General features: G+C 34.2%; 1 protein-coding gene across 3 annotated transcripts in view; it reads right to left on the bottom strand.

Moving 5' to 3' along the window:
• MPPED2 (metallophosphoesterase domain containing 2) overlaps positions 1-19,981 on the bottom strand; it is a 144,270-nt gene that overhangs the window by 85,617 nt on the left and 38,672 nt on the right. For all 3 annotated transcript variants that reach the window (XM_014056708.2, XM_014056709.2, XM_014056710.2), the window contains exon 3: positions 11,068-11,249. In XM_014056708.2, the coding sequence (XP_013912183.1) occupies positions 11,068-11,249 (182 nt within the window). The remainder of the gene's footprint in view (positions 1-11,067; positions 11,250-19,981) is intronic.

Below are 19,981 nucleotides of genomic sequence, written 5' to 3'. Positions count from 1 at the left end.
TCTACATAGAACAATATCTCATGTTCCAGGGGAAACTAGATAGCTATCTGATGGAAATAATTTAGACCTCTGCACTGAGCAAGGTGCAACACGCCTTCTTCCAACTTCTATACATGTCCCTAGAGAAGGAAGCACAGATACAGACTGGACTTGCTGGACCCCCTTTGCACTTCCCATTGGCAGAACAGAACTGGAAATACTGGGGAAATCATTTGGTTGCAGATTTGGTTTTTCTATGATTTGATAAACAAGATTTTTGCTTCTTTTAGCCCTTGAGGTATAGGACTCTGAATGTTGTCTTCTGTTTTCTTTCACTGGTCAGATGGAATGGGTACTCCTTGGCTCACTGACTGGTAATCTCAAAACGTTTATTGTACTTTATGGTGGGCAACACTGAAGACAAGAACAAGTCATTTTCAAACTGCTTTGGGAATTATGGGACGAAAATAACTTGGCTCTAGAGTCTGATCTTCAGCTTTAACATCTCCATCCCTGGCCACCTCTGTGATATGTGAAGGGTCCTAGTATCTGGAAGCTGTGGAACAAGCTTCAGCTCAACCTAAGCAAGACCAAGTGGACCTTCTGCTTTGGGGGTCCTTCAATTTTTAGTTTTGTTTTGTTCGGGTTTTTTAAACAATTTTTTGAAGGTTATAGTAAGCACAATAAAAACTAATGAGAGGCTGTAAATGTGTGAATCCTACAGGCTGTATATTGTTCGGGTTTGCATATTTTAATATTCCTAATGGAAGGCAACATTTTTTCCACACAATAGCACTTTATCCTACTATGCAAATACTTTTATTTCCCATTATTTATTATAATATACCACTGAACGTGTGTGCTGAAATGAAAAAGGAACATTTTTGCAAGTTTCCCACAGAACTCACCACTGTGCAGTGCTGATTTTTAAGATGTGCTCAAAATAAATTATTTCCACAAATTATAATGATTTTCAAGAAATCCAGTAGAAAACAAAAGATATATTGGTATCGCTTCCCTTTCCCTGACCTGAAGGGAGAAGTCAGGCATATTCAGCATTAAAAGCAAAAGAATCTCAGAACTTTAAAGCTGGCTGCCAGCCCAACAGCACCAAAGGATTAATTAGCAAGTCAAACAAGATGCTAATAGTCCGTAGGAAGCATGGCTTTAGAAAGCTGCTCATTTTTCTTGCAATAAGGAAAATAAAGAAGTAATTCTAAGAACCTTTATTAACCCATGTAGTCTGGATAATTACATTATGGTGAAGGTCTGCCACCTTTACATTAATATAAGTTGCTGCATGTTGGTTTTTGGTGACACTGTATATTGTCTGGTTCTGTGAATAAACGATAACATGAAAGTTTTGAAGCTCAAGCCGCATTTGCAGCAAATGGTTTCAACCAGACATTTGCTCAGTGATTGTTTGATCATTAAAAGTTCATTTTCCAGAACACAAGAGAAGCCCAGGAAATATTCAACTGAGTAAAGCATTTCCTTAATATAACGCTTCCATTCACTAACAATTACCGCTAAGCCAAAGGAAAGAACAGAAACAAAAAGGAAGCACTAAATGCTGTCTGTCATCTAGATGGATCTTACAGATCCATCACATCATGTATATTACAGATGTATACATTATGAAATAAAATAAAAAGCTGTTGCAGCTGAGGCATTGCTGGCCAATTCTAAATGAAGTCCATAGCCTATTAATCTTTTTTTTTTAGATTAAGTTTGAACATTACACATTATGTCAAAATCTGCACTGCTTTCTCTTTCAGTCCAACTCCCTGATTCCTGTATTATGCCTGGAAAATGATATTGTATCGAACAAATGAGAAGCTATTCCATATTTTATTCTAACTAAAGAATATCATGGGTAGGCATATATCCAGCAAAGATTCCCAGAGTGTTTTCCTAGATGTAGTGCAATGAAGGAATATGAGGTTTTAGTTATTAGTTCTTCATACAGTAGCATTTTTTTTATCATTAATGAGGAAAAAAACTAAATAATTTCTGAGAAGACAGAGTTATCTTTGCTTTTTTCTCATAACTATTCACACAATAAGCCTACTTAAAATTTTCTTTTTTAAATCATGATACCGGGGTTGGCAACACAGCATCCACAAATACTTTTGACTTACATTGCAATAAATACACCACAAAAAACTCTATCTTCTCACCTCAATTTTCTGTGCAGTTTATTTATTTTTCCCTACAAATCAAGAAGCCACAAAGACAGCTACATCAGCTACAGAAAGGTTGGAAGAAAAAGGAAGAACGTCTTTATAATTCAACTCTTCTGCTTGCTTGATGGGTCTGGGAAGGGGGCACAACTAAAGGCAGAAAAACGAACCTGAGATTTCCAAATCTGTAGGTTTATTGTTCTCATCTTGTGGATCAAAACAGTTAAGATGCTATTAGGAAGTTATGGATTCCAAGTTACAGCACTGCATTTATAGTTTTGAATGAGCCGATATTCAACAAATATTACCAAAATTGAACATATACAAATGTTTGAATGTGCAGAATTACATGCATGCAGTCTCTTAATGGAATTGAAAATTTAAACCTAAGGGAGTTTAAATTTGGGAGAAATTTCCTGAGCTGAACAACAAATATAGATTCTTCAAAAGTTAAGAAATAATAAATTTAATCCCTTTTTTGTTTCATTCTTACTGTTGTGAAAGTCTATTAAATGTTTCAATTTTGACAGCAAGGTCTTCAAAGCCGCCATACAGTCCAGAGGTGTCAAATTCGATTTCATTGAGAGCCACATCAGGGTTGTGTTTGACCTCAAGGAACTAGGGTGGGCGTGGCCAACTCAATGTCCCTTGTGTCGGAGGTGCCTGTGGTGGCCCAAGTGTTTTGCCAGAGAAAATGGGCTCCTGAGCTCTGTTTTCAGCTGCGACGGCCTCCTGTAAACCTCTGCCAGCTACATGGAGCCCTCCCGAGCTCTGTTTTCACTTGCAAAGGCACTGCAGGCCAGTTCTTCACATGGGCCAGATCTAAGCACACCATGGGCCGGTTCCGTCCCAAGGAGCTTCAGTTTGACACCCCAGATCTAGTCCTAAAGCTAAAAAGACCTAAAGATGCTGCCAGACTAATGAAGACCTCAAGCATATTTAAACTTAATCAGCATTCTCGTCCAATCACAGCTTTTGAAAAAACGCAAAATGTGTAACAAGTAGTAGAAAATGAATCTTTATAATAAATCTTTATTCCAGAAATAATAAACGAAACAATATGATGCAAAATTAAATGCCAGATGGTAAGCTCCAAAATGGAAAAATAAATCAAACTACTTCTGCTTTAAAAGGGTTTTTTATTTCATTGTAAGATATTTGCTTTAATTCAAGTAAGACTATTGTAACAATACATTTTTCCCTTTTTTGTGAATAGGGACTTTTAAAAAAATCCAACACAAAGTAGAATAGATATGCTATTCTGAAGTGCAGTTTCTTTTTAAACATTCTCTTAATTCATTTCTGGGCAACGCCACACAATTTCAGACATCTGATTTTTCATCATTTTCCATAAATGGAATATGCAGTTCTACAATGCCTTCCATATTTGTTAATTGATCAAATATTGGTTAGACCTTTGATCCTAAATAAAGTATATATGTCTCAAGTAGAACAAAATACTGTATTTCATATATAAAAAATAAATGCTAAATGCTCAAAATATTAAAATAAACAAACCAAATTTATTATGTGTTGAAGACAACAGTACTAATTTATAATATATATGCTAGGGTTTTTTTAATATGAAACCTGTATATATGTCATTTCCTTCCTTTAGTTAAGTAATAAATCCCATTAAGTATACTGTAGTTACAGAATCTAATTTTCAAATGCAAATAAACATGCTATGTTGAAGACGGAAAAAACAGTCTTTAGATTAGTAAAAAGATTCAACCAAGCCTGAATTTTAGTCTGCCCAATTAAAATATAATTTGAAAGTTGGTTTATCTTTTCTTCATATCAACAAAATTTCTCCTAAAGTGGAAGGTGAATCAAACCTTTAATCAAAAAGATAGTAATAGTTAATTTAATAAATAAATAAATAAATGAAATCTGTCACACACAGACACCCAAAAAGCTCAACACCATTATACTTAATTTACTCAAGTTTTACAAGTCCTTATAAAAGGTTTACCCTAATCTACTAGAATTCATATAAATCTTTATAATACAATTACAGTATGCCCAGATTATGGGAAAGATAATAAAAGATAATCTTTAATATATCTGAATTTCAAATTTAAGGCTAAAATTAAAAATGAAAACCAACTTGATTCTTGATTCGCTATTGCCCCAATTGAAAATGTAACTGCATAAACTTTCTGTTATTTGAGCAACTCTGAGTAGACATGCAGAACTTACTTCTGTATTGCTGAGAAAACTACAGGGATGTTTTTATACAAACATCTGTAATCACATTTGGCTTGAGGAAGTGTTTACCTCTATACACCTAAAAGGAACATCTGTACGCTACTTTCATTTTGCATATTCATTCTCTTTGTTAGGTTATACAAAACAGCTGTCCTGCAAAAGTACTTGGGTTTGAAACTAAATGACTTCAAGTAATACAGTAAAAGTAACAATCTAAAAAATTCAGCACTGGCTCAAGCAACAGCAATGTTTGAGAGGAGGCGGGGTTGACGTCGCTACAGCACAACATGCAATATTGGAGCTCCAGGATTGCTATTGATATATCTGTTGCTGGACGGCCCTTTTAGACCTAAACCGCCCCGAAGATATGGTGATAGAGAAGAGCATGTCCTGCTGATCTCAGGGACATCGCAAAGTACCTGATCTATCCAGGAGAAAGCTCTTTTTGCCGGCTACAAGAGAAGCAGCCATTTTTAAGCTACATAAGGTTGGGACAGACCCCTGAACAGAAGCTCAGCAGGAGAGAGTGTGTTAGAATTGGTGAGATAAATTTTACTTTTAGCGAACACCTAAAAAGATTTAGAGTAAAGTTAAAATTGAAGACAGAAGAGAGTAAGTGGCGGATTAGCCTGAATTAAAAGTATTGTGTTCTTTTTTCTTTAATTTTGTTTCCTGAAATTTTTACAAATGCCTCTTACTTTTTAAATTGGACTGGTCTCTTTTTCCCTTCTTCTTCTATTTTTTCTCATTTTTTGTATTTGTGGATTAAGGATTCCTTTCTTATCTTTTCTCAACGCACGGCAGGATTGTCCTTTTTAACCATTTTTTTCTTAACCTAAAGAAAGCTTAAAGAGAGAGCTAAAGGTAACACTGCTATCTAGAGGCTGGAGACTTGGAAATATTGTTTTTTTAAATATTTGACATATATATCATGCTTCAGGGCTTCAGAATTTGTTTATTGAAAGAATAGTGGGAAGCGTTTTCACAGGTGCTCTTCTGGAATATTATCAGTAGATGGACTGCAGTAAAGAGAAAGCCTTGACTTGAAAGATTATAGTGAATTTATTTGAAACCTAGTAAAAGGCCTTGGATGTTCTAGTGGCAGTGTTTACAACCTGGAAAAATGGCGCAATATGAAGAGGAAATAACTTTGCAAAAAATTATGCTAGAAATTCAAAAAGTCCTAATAAGCTCAGAAAGTATTGAAAAGAATCTGGGGATTATAGAACAAAGAACAGAAAGAATGGAGGGAAGAGTTGAGGATATTGATGAAACAATGATGACAGAGTTCAAAAAATTGCAGAGAAATATGAACAAAGCAAACTGAGAGCGGAGGGAAATGATACATATGGAATACTGAAAGGAGAGGTGGACGAGCTGGATTTCTATCTCATGCTTCAAAACACATGAAGAAAGGGGAGAAAATTTGGCAGAAACAATGAGAGTATCTTTGGCAGCAGCACCAGTGATAACCAAAGGCAAGCTGATGAAAGGAACAAATGTAGGGTTTCAAGTCTTTACAAAATATGCAATGAACAAGTTGCCAAGAGAAGTTCACATAAGACTTATCAAGAAACACTTAGAATACAGATTTTACAAATGGCAAGAAATATTGGACTGCACTACTACTGGAAGGATACAGGATGATGAAATGAAATGTCACAATAAAATTAAGTTACATTTAGTTAAACTTTGACTATTATGTATAAGACAAATTAATAATAGTTATAGTCAAATAAATGATTAATAATGATAATAATGCATTTATATATACTAGATTGATATATGGAATTTTATATTACATGAGGACCATGGAGATGATGTGGAAAAGCTTTTTATTTTATTATAAAAGATAAACAATTCTATCTAGAATAGAAGACAAAGACATAACACTATTGGATGAATCCAGGATGATGTAATGAAATGTCATAATATAAATTTACTTTAAATTTTGTATGTTTCATATAAAAAGGATGCAATAATAGCTATATTCACTGAATGTTTAATAATCATAATAACTGTATGCATATAGATTGATGATATGAGCAATGGAATATGCGAAAATGAGTAAGTTGACATATGAAATTAGATAACAAGAAGATAAACAATTTTATAGGACATGGGATCTATTTAATTAGTGGTTAGATTAAAAAATAATAATAATATAGAATTGAAAATTTATTAGAGAATGTTACCAACACCCAAATAAGAGAATGATTTAAAATAGGATATTAAAAAAATACTTATTATTGGACATGTTGAAGATGATGTAATGAATTATTATAATATAAATGAACCCATATTTAGAATACCTTGTTTAAAATGAAGAAATAATAGTGACAGTCAAATAAATGAAGTACTATAATAATAATGTATACAAATATACTTGATTGGCAATATGTGACTTTATATAAAATTTAAGGAATGACTACGGAAAGGATGCACAAAAACGTTGCAACCAATCGACACACTGTACGGACTTGAAGATGTTTTTATTTTACGTGTTTTGTTTGTTAATGTTTGTTTTATAAAATAAAAACATATTTTAAAAAGCAACAGTTGATTTGTGGAAAATCAACAAAGTTGGACACAATCTAAGAGAGGAGGTATGAGGTTTTGGAGGATATTACTTGTAGATCAAGTACTTCTTTGGCCAATCCTCAAATAATGTGGTAGCAAAGAAAAAGAGAACAGTAACCAGAGTTGCTTTGGATAGTGAGATGAGCAGAATGTAAATTTAATTAATAAGTAACAAACGTGCAATTCAGGAAAAAAAAGCCTGAATCAAGTTGTGATATAAATATTTGTTGCAGAAATGATCCATTTTACATTGAGATCCCTGCACAATAACAATGATTTTATTTTATTATTTGATTACATGATAACTATAGGTTAGAGATAACCCTAGTACAGGTAACTACGGGAAGCCAATTGTACAGAAAATACTTTTATGGCATTTTGGAGTTAATAAAGAATCCCAGCATCTGGTCTTTGAAATTAAATAACATTTTAACCTTTCAAAGTCCCTTGTAATTTATGTTAACAATCTTTACATTTCAGATTCTTTCAAACTGCAAGTAGTAAATAGCCAGATCTAAATAGCTAATATCTGCAACAATTATACCCAAATGCAATTCTGCAGTTAAGAGTCTTGCTGCTTCTATACACAACTGAGTGCAATGAGTAAACATGTGCATTGTACACTAGCCATTGCAAAAATTTTGTTCTTGACTCAGTCTATAGTGCTGGGTTTATTGCAAGGTCGGTTAAGTTACTATAAGGGATTTTTAATGAAAACAATTATAAATTTAAAATAACTGTGTTTAAAGCATTTAACAGTCACTGGGGTCAAGTGATTACAGCAGTTACAAGACCCCTGGGATATGTTCACACCAAAACAAAGTGAATAAATTACCCCAGCAGGCGTTTGTAATCACTAAGTGACCACAAAGGTCAGGCAGTGTACAAGCCCAGATGACTTTCATGAAAAACCAATAATAAAAATTTATCAGTCAAGGAGCAAATGCACACAACACACACACACACACACACACACACACAAAAGACAGTTAGCTGATAGTTACTGCACAAAAGAAACCATAAGGCAAAATGCATAAAAATAAGGTTAGATAAAGAAGTGGGAAAAATAAAAGTTGACAAGAGGTGCTATGGTGAAGATGAAGTCTTAAACAATTCGATCAACTCAGTCCTCTTAAACAGACATTTCAGATGCACACCTATTAATTCAAAATTCTACCTCTTGCTGTCAGGACATAAGACTACGGAGAAGAGAGAAAATAAAGGAGAAAATGCCCAAAGTCTTAAAATGATTGGTGGGTGGGTGAGGGAAACTATCATGAAAACTACTGAATGAATTTCTATGGAGATTCTCAGTCATCCAGGTCAAGGTTGTCCCAAAGGTGATTTTTCAAGAGGCAACTGGACTTTCTGGTTTTTCTTTGAAGACATTTCACATTTCACTTCTCATCCAAGAAGCTTCTTCGGCTCTGACTAATCACCCTTCCATTCCCCACTATCCAGTCAGAGCTGAAGAAGCTTCTTGGATCAAAAGCAAAAAGTATTTAAAAAAACCCGAAAGTCTAATTGCCTCTTGAAAAAAACACCTTTGGGACTACTGAGTAAATTGGTTTCTGCTTGTTCCAGAGGACAAAATTAGAATCAATACTGAAAATCCCAGCAAAAGCAAATTTCAGCTAAAAATGTAGAGCAACTTCAAATGGGATGAACTATCTTGAATGGATTTGTGATTGCCTTGGAAGGTGAGTAGAAATTCTTTATCAAGGAGGAAAGCTAGCCATAAATTGCCTCTTTCATTGCAAGTTTTATCTTAAGAAGCAGCTCTGCCAACCAACTTTGTAAAGATGAGCTCATCTGCAAAAGGAGACTATAAGAAGTGGAGTTTAACTCACCCAGATAGCACCAGGTTGGAAAAGATAGGTTGGAGAACTGGATTAGATTACCAAAGCAGAATCCAAAGGTCATAATTCTGACCATAGTAACTAGAGACTCTATGATGTTAACCTAGGAAAAACTGGCTTCCAATTAGTTTCCAAAACTTATATGAATGCTGACTCTGATCTTCATACTTCAGCTTTGTTGGATTTCAATGATTTGGGGAGAGATTTGCCTTTCTCACTGTTTTTAGGTATGAACTAAAATAATTCTTGTTTAGAAGGATTTTTGGATCTCCAAGTATGCATATTGTTTGAAGGGACCAGCTTCTTGAAGCTGTCCTTGCTCAATCTTCTACAGTTCATTCATCAGCTGTAGTTAACAGAATAAGAGTTAGAAGGACCTTGGAGGTCTTTTAATCAACCCCCTGCTCAAACACGAGACCCTATATCATTTCAGACAAATTGTTGTCCAATCTCTTTATTAAAACCGCCAGTGATGGAGTCCCCACAACTTCTGAAGGCAAGCCATTCCACTGATTAATTCTTCTAATTGTGAGGAAATTCCTCCTTAGTTCTAGGATGGTTTTCTCCTTGATTAGTTTCCATCCATTGCTTCTTGTTTTTCCTTCAGGTGCTTCAGAGAATAGCTTTACCCCCTCTTCTTTGTGGCAGTTCCTTAGATATTGGAACACTGCTATTATGTTAGTCCTTCTTTTCATTAATAGTTCTTCTATTCATTCAGAATTCTGCTTTTGTTTTGTTTGGTGCTTTTTGCTAGATGGACACTGTCTCCGCTAACTTCTTGCAGACTACTATTTACCTAATTTATTTTGTGGGGGATTTCAAATGATTCACAAAACCACACTGTAAACTTTTTAGATCAAAACATGAGTTATAAATACTTTAGTAAACATGGCTATTTGCCAGAGAAATGGTTTGATATGAATCAGACTAAATATAGCCCATGAATCTGAGAAGAAGCACAGAAGCTTACTCCTGCTTTGAAGAGTCTTGGAGACGATGGGAAGATTAATTACTTTTTTCAGACTGCAGCTGTGAAGAGTAACAATGTCTTATTGCAATGAACCGCAGAGACAATTCAGGATCAAATTGCTTTAAACACGTAAATTGGAATGGATTCTGAAAAGTTCAAACCATTCATCCAAATAGATTTTTTCCCCCTACAAAAAAGCTGTAACAATTCTTTGATGAATAATAATTTATTTCACTAAGTACTTTCCAAGATAATCTGAAAAATGTCATTACAGGTCTTTAGAAGCATGGACCCTATAAAAAATTGTAGAGGAGCATTGACACCTCTCAGGGAGGAGGAGTGATGAAATGTGCATTGTGACATCATGACCACAAATCTCACATCTGAATACTTTCAGCTGATCTTGGGGCAGGATTGCATTGTAACAACACAACATACATTTATTATTCTTTTTTTCATCATGTATCATAGGTACAGGAGGTCTATGTAAAAAATATCACAGATATGCTCTAAAAGAAGTTTTATATAATTATACAATTTTATTTACACAAGAATATTTAGAAGAGCAATTATTTTTCCTAGAGTCATATTTCTATTTTAAACTTCATGCTATTCAATTCTTTCCTTTCTAGATAACTTCCCCAAGTTTTCTAACTCTATATCACAGCCTTCACATTCTAGGCAGGCCAGTGATACATATGCTTGTTTTTCTGTCTCTTCTGTTACTTATTGAACCCTTATATCAACTTATTAATGGCCCACTACAAAATAGGCTATTAGGAAATGCTTAATAAAATTCAGCCCTTCAAACATATATCTTGCTCCTTTAAGACTATATATATAAAGAAGAGCCTTCGGTTATCAAGATATTATTATGCCTGTATCACTTTATCTGAAACATATATCCATCTCCTAGTGTTATTCTGATGTTCAGAGTCTTTTTCAAACCATATTTAGTACTGAGTACAGTAGAAAAAGCTGTTATATTTTTATTATTCCTTCTTTGCAGAGGTCTAAAACCCAGCTATGCTTTAGGTCAGGAAATTATTCAGCCTTTGTCATCATGGGATGCCCAAAGGCAAAGGTTATGTTAGTGAAAATACAAGATCAGGCATATAAATTCACGTTAATTAACAGAATCATATTTTGGTTGCACCGGGTATATAACAAGATGACAAGGTTGTAAGGTGAATGCTTTTCAAAGCTCTAACACAATTAGGAGGTTGTAAGTGACACTTGGAAAGCAAAGGTTAATTTGGGTCATCAAAATGCAGTGATTTCTTACCTAACCAATCATTAAACTTCTTGACCTCAGAAGGTAGTCCCAACTCGGTAAAATCGCCTGTATGAAGCAAGATGTCCCCATAAGGCATCTGGACTCCATCTGTTCTGGAGTGTGTATCTGAGATGCACACAAACCGTGTGTGGCCTGCTGGTTTCGGGGTGTCGTATGGAATAGGGTCGACCCTAAAACAAACATAACAGATCCCATTAAAATTACACTAGCTATACACATTAAACAAATTAGGTATATTCACTATCTAGATACTCCCTACATGATGATAATTTTTCAATCTTAAAAAGATCCTTGTAACACATAAATTGGTATTTTTGTTTTATTTTTAGTATTACAAAAATAAAGATCTGAAAATACCATATATGATTTTAATCAATTATTTTGGCAAATAGAAGTTACTATCACAAGGTAAATTTGAATCAAAGTATGAGGAATTACAGATGGCAATAAAGGAGCTATTTGAAGTCAGGTAGCATCAAAATAAAATAAATAAAATAAACATGTATGTCGTTTTCATTCCTATACATTGCATCATGCTGGCTATGTACCTGATTTGTGACATACCTTCACAGATGAGCAAGGAAAAAAAATCCTACTGGAATCATCTAGTGGTATTCATATTCGTCACCCCCCCTCCCTCTCTCACACACACACATACACAAAAACCATGCATTACTTTGGCTTTGAAGAGTTTCGGAGTGCAGAGGACATAAATGTAGCATCTGTCACTTAGTTCTTAATGTCTTTTCTTGCGATAGGGCAGGAGTTGTGCAGGGCAGCTGCACAATCTTGATCAAAAGAGGCAGTAACTTAAAGAAGTTGCCAACTAGTGTTATGATCAATGTTATTTGGCTCTTTCTCAAACACACGCAGGCTGATTTTTGTGAGTTCTGATTACTAAATATATTATCAATCACTTTGCAAAATTTACCTGTGAATTTAATGTTTATAAAGAACCTTTAAAGCAAAAAAAAGGTATGAAGATATTGAAGAATTACTCATATTAAAAATGTAATTGGTAATATCAATTTTAGAAGCGTCATTTCTAGCTCTTAGAGACGTTATTAAAAGAGTAATAATTCATTCATAAGGATGACAAGAGCACAAACATATTCGCACAAGCTTTTCCATCTAGGAAGACTATCATCACCATCATACAGGTTTACTCATCCTACTAGCTTATCTACCAAAACAATTTTTCTAAACTGCACATGTATCATCCCCTAGTTCCCAGTTCTTACATAGGTGTAGAATATTCAGTCAGTCCAAAAATAAGCAAGATATATTTTGGAACGAATAGATTGATATAATATTTAGTAATATTTGAGAGAAAATTGGGAAATATTGAATATGGTTGGCACAGCAATATTCAAAAACTACAGCAAAAACAATTATGAAGATTTGTGAAATCACACTTACACTTGAAATAATTTTAACTTGTATTTTTTCTTAGCTTTCTCCTTGTATATAAAGTATGTGTGTATTTATATATATACATGTAGACATACAAAACACAAACACCACACAAAATATTAGGAAACAGAACACGGGGCTACTGTTATTGATGAACAAAGACTGCAACTAGTGCAAAATGTGGCAGATCGGTAATTATTACGTGGACATGGAATACTAGCATCGGTACTAGTGATTGGTTTTGGAATTTATTGATCGGGAATAGAACTCTTGTGTCAGCAGAAAGCATGTTTCCTCTATTGCAAAAAATGAACAGCCTGGGTTTCATGAAATGGCAATGAAAACTCTAGTGTAGTGGTTTCCAAATATTTTGGTCTCAGACAGCTTTACATTCTTACAAATGATTGAGAATTTCAAAGAGCTTTAATTTTTGTGGATTATATCTATCAATACTAACTGAGATACGTAAAAATATTTGACTTTGTGGACCTCTTGAAAGGGGCCCCAGACCACACTTTGAGAGGCACTACTAAGCTTTGTAGCAGCTACATCACAGAAATGGAAGGAAGGACACACAAAATTAACACATGCACATATATTGTTCCAATTCATTCGATCACTCTTATAACAAAGTGTAAAGAACCTTTTCATCAAAAGATTGTTTTTCCCTCTCTGGCTAAATACGTTCTGAGGGGCTTCTTGTCTGGTTGGCAATTAGTGTTCTACAAACATTAAGAAAAAAATTGTTTTACAAGGTATATGTGTGCACTTCTCTGAAACAATAAACATGCTCTTTTTTTTTACAACGATAGGACTATAAGACGCTCTGAAATCTCATTTCATTCCACTTTTCCCTCAGCAAAGGTGAATGGCTGTGCATACATATGTATACAGACAGCCAAGTTCAATTTAAAACCAGCTATGCAAGCATGGAAAATAATTCTGCTACCATATTTTTCAGAATATAAGACGCACCTTTCTCTCTCAAAAAAGAGACTGAAAATCTGGGTGCATCTTACACACTGAATACAGCATTTTTTGCCTTCCGAAACCCTGGCTATATTTTTCCAGACATTTATAAATATATGGCAACTTGGAAATGATATTTTAAAAAGAAAAATAAATAAATAGATTCCCTACTTTCAGTATGTGGACTAATTATTGCAAAACGGTTTTTTAAAAAAATTAAAAATTCCATCTCTTATTTTAAGCTCTCAGATACCAGCTTATTATATTTATTACAAACTTTGCTTATTGCACAGAACCTCACAAAATGATGAATATGCAGAATAATATAACTTCTATCAACATTTTGAAAATCTTAGTGAGAACATGCAATTAATATGCTTTTTCCCTGTTACAATGTTCTTAAATTAGTAACAGTGTCAGAGGCTAAATTGGCAACTTAGATATAATTGTACTGACATATATAGATTTAATAAGTTTATCTAGTGACTTTCTTTCTTACAATGTAGTTTCCAGACTAATGGAAACTTCCAGAATAATGCTTTGTTTGATTTTATAAAACAATATCAGTGTGTGGTTAGCCTGTGGTTAAAATCTTAGTATCATTTCACATTGCTTCAAGGAGAGCGTTGTTCGAAGAATGAGCTTCTGTGTTTGTCTAAAAGAATATTATTAAGGCCTATCTGCATTAAGCATGAATATTCATCAGACCTATACTTTTATCATATATCCAGTACTTCCTCAAATTTATTCCCATATTTGCTATTTTCAATTTTCACACGGAGATACTAAAACCAGTAGCTATGCTACTATTGATAAATCAGATTGCTATTGTGGATTATAAACCAACCAAAACAGAATTCCATTTTTTTTCTGATGAAAAGGTAAAATGCTTGTTTGAAATTATATGTTTATGCTTCACAAAAGGTTGAATTGCCATTTACAACTGGAAGAATCAACAATTATATAAATGAGGGAGGGCTGCCAAAATGCAGTATTTCTCAAATATTTATGAGAAAAGGAAAGTGTGTGTGTGTGTGTTTACTCATGCATTCACACATACACACAAACATGTATGTACAAATAAAAGCTTTAGATCCTTGCCTGCAGATATACAATTTACAGGATATGACTATTAATGCAGGAACCATGCAATTAATTTCTATTGTGGCAAGGCAAATACACACGAGGAAAGTGTATTATCTAATACTTTTTTGCCATGTCTAGTGATATCAGTTCATGAATTGCATCCCTTCTCCACAGTTGCATTTTTTATCTTCAAAGCCTGAAGTTGATGGGTTTTTTTCTTGAGCCCTGGGAACAGTAACAAACATATTCTTCATGATTGTGTTCAAATTTACTGTAGATTTATTTGTTAATTTGAAAGAAAAATGGAAAATACACTGTTGAAGACGCCATTGAATTGTTGTAACTCCAGTGTGGCAGAGACATTTTGTTTCTCTACAACACAAAGGGACTGAAAGCTGGGTTGGTAAGAGATGCTAACATGGAAACAAAAATGAATATTGTATTGGCAGATAAGATGATTTTTTTTAATTTTATTGTAACTATAAATATTTATAGAAAATATAAGTTACACATACACACATACATTTTTATATCTTCTAAAGGCTATTTATAAACAATATCTACCACAAACAGAAAACTCCTATAGGAAAGTTTCCTATTTTTAGAAATAGCATGTATTTTTTCTTGGTGATTCAGTTTAAGTATGTAAGAATTTTTTAATCTTCAAAAGAAAATATTCATTCCAGATTATTTTTGCAATGAAAGACAATAAACATATCTTTATGGAAAGTTCTTCATGAAATTTTCTTAATAAAATGCTTATGTTAAAATTTTACACATCAACACACCAAATTTTACAAACCAATTATACTAATTATTCTGATATTCATTAAATATTAAAATATTTAATACAATTAAATTATCACATATGCCAGTAGTACAACCTAATAGGGGGTCTTAATTACTCCAACACCTGTTGGAAAACTAGCAGATGCCAGGCCCCTTTCCAGATGATTCCTGAAATTTCTTACTGACAACTTTCTCTTCCAGAAAAAGGACAGAAAAGAATCATCTGTCCCTGACTCGATACTAATCAAGGCTTACTGAAAATCATACTAAAATCGGTGGAAAGTGATGGTGTAATTCAACATTTTTAACAATGGCTAAGTGCAACTGAATTTGTAAGTAAGTTGTAAAATATGGATTCAATAAACTCAGAGAATAATGAGTAGTGTTCTTGGTCATAAATGCTAAAGAGAAAAAATGAGACTGTGTAGGGACTCTGTGCACATGGAGATGAATGCACACACATAGAGACACACATAAAGTGGCAAGCAGTTCCTATGCAAAACAAAAATAGAGAAAATCAGAAATCAACTTCATTGCATCCCTACCTTATCAAGATGGATTCTTGTCCTTATTTGGCTAGCCCAAATGGTCCCCTTTGTGATTTTACAAAACTAAAACACATACATGTGATCCTTACTCTTACAATAATTAAGGCATTAGAAAATGCCTTAATTATTGTAAGGGTTCCAAAGTTTTCCTGACCTGCTCCCGAGTTGCCAGCTTGTACAGGAATACATATTAAAGCATACCTAACCTACAGTTGTCCAGTCTCCATTTCTAATGAAGAAGAGCTCACCATTTCCTTGAGAAATTGATTCCTCTCTTCAATTGCCATTTTCATTCGGTGTGGTGCTACCTCACTAAAGATAATTATTTTTGACAGATTTTGCTGGACTGGGAACTATTAATAGAAATTAGGAAATAACATACACCAGACTTGTTTCACTGTGGATTTTGAAAATCTCAGCCAAAACCTTGAGACACCCCTGCCCGAGGGCTCAGGGAAACCTCACCACTCAGAACATGGAACAAAAGGAAAGAAAAGCAATGCAAGTCAATCACTGGCCACAAAAAAGGAACAATGAGAATGACATGATTTCTGGGTCTGAATTAACTAGATGAACCACCTGCATAAGATGAGTTGCACGCCCAAGAACTAGTAAAATTTTATTTGGCCAAAGTACCTCAATTCTGTAGCGAAAGCTTTAGTTGAATCTGAGGTACATGTGTGAATGAACCTCACACTTATGCACCGTACCTCACACTTATGCCCTATGGAAATCAGAGCTGAAAAATAAAAAAGAATGTTGGTTGTTAACATGCATATTCTTCAATGCTTGTAAATAAATGTTTAGAATACAGGAAATTCTGACAGAAACTAAACAATGATGCTGGTGATGTTATCCATTCAGTCAAACCAACAATCAACAATACTCCAATCAAGGATCTGCAAAACAAGCTAACAGCCCAACCAAAAAACCTCCAAGACCATCCCCACCAACATTAACACTAGAATATAGACTGAGAGAAAACCCCACTCCTTACCAGAATGTTACAGTACAGTAACAGAGTTGGAAGGGAACTTGGAGGTCATCTAGTCCAACCCCTTGCTCACGCAGGAGACCTGTACTAGGGATTCGAACCGCCGACCTTTCTTATTGACAAGCTCAGTGTCTTAGCCATTGAGCCACCTAGTCATGTTAGCTAGTACGGGTAATGAAAAGTCTAGCAAAAAAACAACCAATCTCAGAGAACACCAAGGACCCCTCAATACAGCTTGATCTCTCAGCACAGGAGAATAAAATTCAGTAGATATAATAGAAACCAGGTGGTATGATTGCTGTCTGCACTATAGTAGTTAAAGGAAATAGTTTGTTTTCAAAAGGCAAAGAAGAAATAGCAAAAGAGTTCTTACTGCGCTGAATGTTTAAAATATCCATGCCTTTAAAAAAAAAAAAAACTAAATGAATAAACTTCGCAATGCTGGCAGAAAGCATTTTGGTTAAAAATAAGTGGAGAAATAAATAATACTAATAATAAGGATGGTGTTCTCTGATACCTGCCAAATAATATTCTAAAAGCAAACTGCAAATCATTTTTAAAAAAAAACAGTATGAAGCCTAAGATTGGACAGTTTAAAGATCATGCTGTTAAACAAATTCTGTAAGATGTGATGTTTTTTTCCTAGAAAATTCCTGATTTTTCTTTCTGTTTTAGAAAGTAATGGAAGATGGGTGGGGGAATCAGAAATTCAGCTATCCTTGACTTTATACTAATCAATGGGGATGTTACTTATACAGAAAAAAATACTGAGTGACAAAGATATTTAATGTTGGGTTTCTTGATCTTGTGGAAAACTAAAATGAAATATAATCAAATATGTATCTCAGACTTAAAAAAAAACAAACAGATTTTTAATAAAGTCAAAGGAATACTAACAAGAATTCCATAGTAGACAGTGTTGAGAAAGAAAGTGTTGAGAAAGAAGCGTAGGAGTATAGGAAGATCCTAAAGGAAGATGTAAAGTCAATATTACCCCCAAACTCCAGCAAAGATCTGAATACAAAATGAAATATACAAGAAATGATTTAGATTGTTCTCATTAGCAAGTTTATTAAATGTGGGTTTGATGGCATAATGAAAATGAACGTAATATTCTAAAACCATCCTCAAAGAGACTTTATCAGTGATTATCAATTACATTTGAGAAATGAAGTACCAAGATTTCTGACCTGCGACATTACTATTCTTTAATACTGTGTTTCCCCAAAAATAAGATATAGAATCTTATATTCTTTTGACCCCCATAATAATGGCTTGGCCTTCTTATTTGGGGGGGAGAGATCATAATTTTCTGGCATTTCTGCCAGGTGGCAGGTGAGGCAGGCAAGAAGCGTGTCTTACCTTTCCAACTCCATTGCATTTCTTGCCGTTGGGTCCAGGGAAACACATTAAAAAAAACCTTCTCGCAAGTTCAATCAAACTTCTCGAAGTGTGATGCGCATCTCATATTGAGGCACAATTTGGAGGGTGGCAGGTGGGGTGGAGGATGGGGTGGGCCAGGCCAAGAGCCGTGAGTCTTACCAGACACTGGCAGCTCTGTCACGTCTCTCGGCCGATGTGTACAGGGAAACACCTTGCACAGTAAAGAAAAAACTTCTTGCAATTTCAAGAAGTTGTTAATTGCTCACACTCGCGATAAGTTTTTCCAGAAGCAACTAGAGGAAATGGTGGAGACCAGTTGCCCATGCGTTTAAGCAGTTTTGGGGGGGATAATTTTTTGGGAGGAGCTTATTTTAACGCATGCACTGAAAAGCACTATTGGACTTAGTATAAGGACATGTCTTATTTTGGGGAAAATACGGTATTAAGTTAATAACATGGATGAAGTTGGATAAATATTTATGAAAACTTTAGATAACAACAGAACTAATATCCTTGAAGATAGAAATATAATTTTAAATTACCTTATAAGAGAAATGAGATCTACCTTAGTATGTTTTAACTTAAAGTAACAGTTACTTTGTTCCATTCAAATACTACTGCTGCTTCTTAGTTCCATGGACTGTAATTAAGAGGTTTTGGAGGAATAAACTGTGGCCTCTAAGCCAATAATCTTTTTTTATTGTAAGTTAAAGATACTTGATAAAAATTGGCACTAACTACTTGAGATGTGCAGGGGATGTGAAAGGAAAAAAGGAGAATTGGAGCGAACACACTGTACCTGACTATAACTCTTTAAACAGACATTTGATTTACTGGGGTGTCAGCGGGTGCAATGTTGCTCAAAAATAGTGTTTGTTTCCTTCAAAACAGCATAACCTTGTTAGTCATTTTTGTGACTTTTAGAATTACAAGCTTGCTCTCCTGCCCTGGCAAAGCAATTGGTGTGGGAGAGGAGTACTTTAACACCTTGCAAAAAAAAAAAAAACCCTGCAAGGACTAATCAAAAATTGACATGAAGGGGCCAAATAAAATGTTAAAATTAACAATACAAATTAAAAAAAAAAACATTGCTTTGTGTATACTAGATACCTGAGAAAAGATTTAATCTGTTTGTGAGAACCACCTTGCTGTTAGATATAAATTCAAGAGTAGGAACATATCTGGAGCTTCCCTGTTATTGTCAGGGTCAATTATTTGCTTCTATTGCTATGTTTTCGCCAACTGTATGAGGTTACAGTCCTGTTATTTCACATTTATGAACAGATATATAAAACATGTGGATATTCAGGCATTGACTAAAAAAAATCACAGGAGAAAGAAACCTGCACTTGATTTGCACTCAGATTATTTGTTTTCCACAAAGAGGTTCAACTTTTCAAGCAATGTCAGTTTTTGGGAGTTGTTTGATTTATACGAAAATTCCCCAAGCTTTTTTCCTTCTTTTCCTTTTCATTTCTAGGATTCTTAATTGTGAGGTTACGTTATCTTTAAATCCTGACTGCAGATGCTAGTGAATATATATAGATATATCTACAGCAGAGGAATTATTGTAGATAATTTTAAAAAATGAAATATTTATTAAGTAATCAGATTAATGAATTAGAACCTTAATCTATATTTTTGATATATCAAAATGGCTTATGTAATACAAGTTATTTCAACTGTAAAAGGAAGCCTCAGAGACAAGCTACTATATATT

The sequence above is a fragment of the Thamnophis sirtalis genome, unplaced genomic scaffold (assembly GCF_051295495.1).
Source record: "Thamnophis sirtalis isolate CommonGarterSnake01/CBP01778 unplaced genomic scaffold, rThaSir2_p1.2 scaffold_1, whole genome shotgun sequence".
Taxonomy (NCBI): domain Eukaryota; kingdom Metazoa; phylum Chordata; class Lepidosauria; order Squamata; family Natricidae; genus Thamnophis; species Thamnophis sirtalis.
Note: the sequence above shows the minus strand (reverse complement) of the source record. Positions and strands in the feature narration are given on the sequence as shown.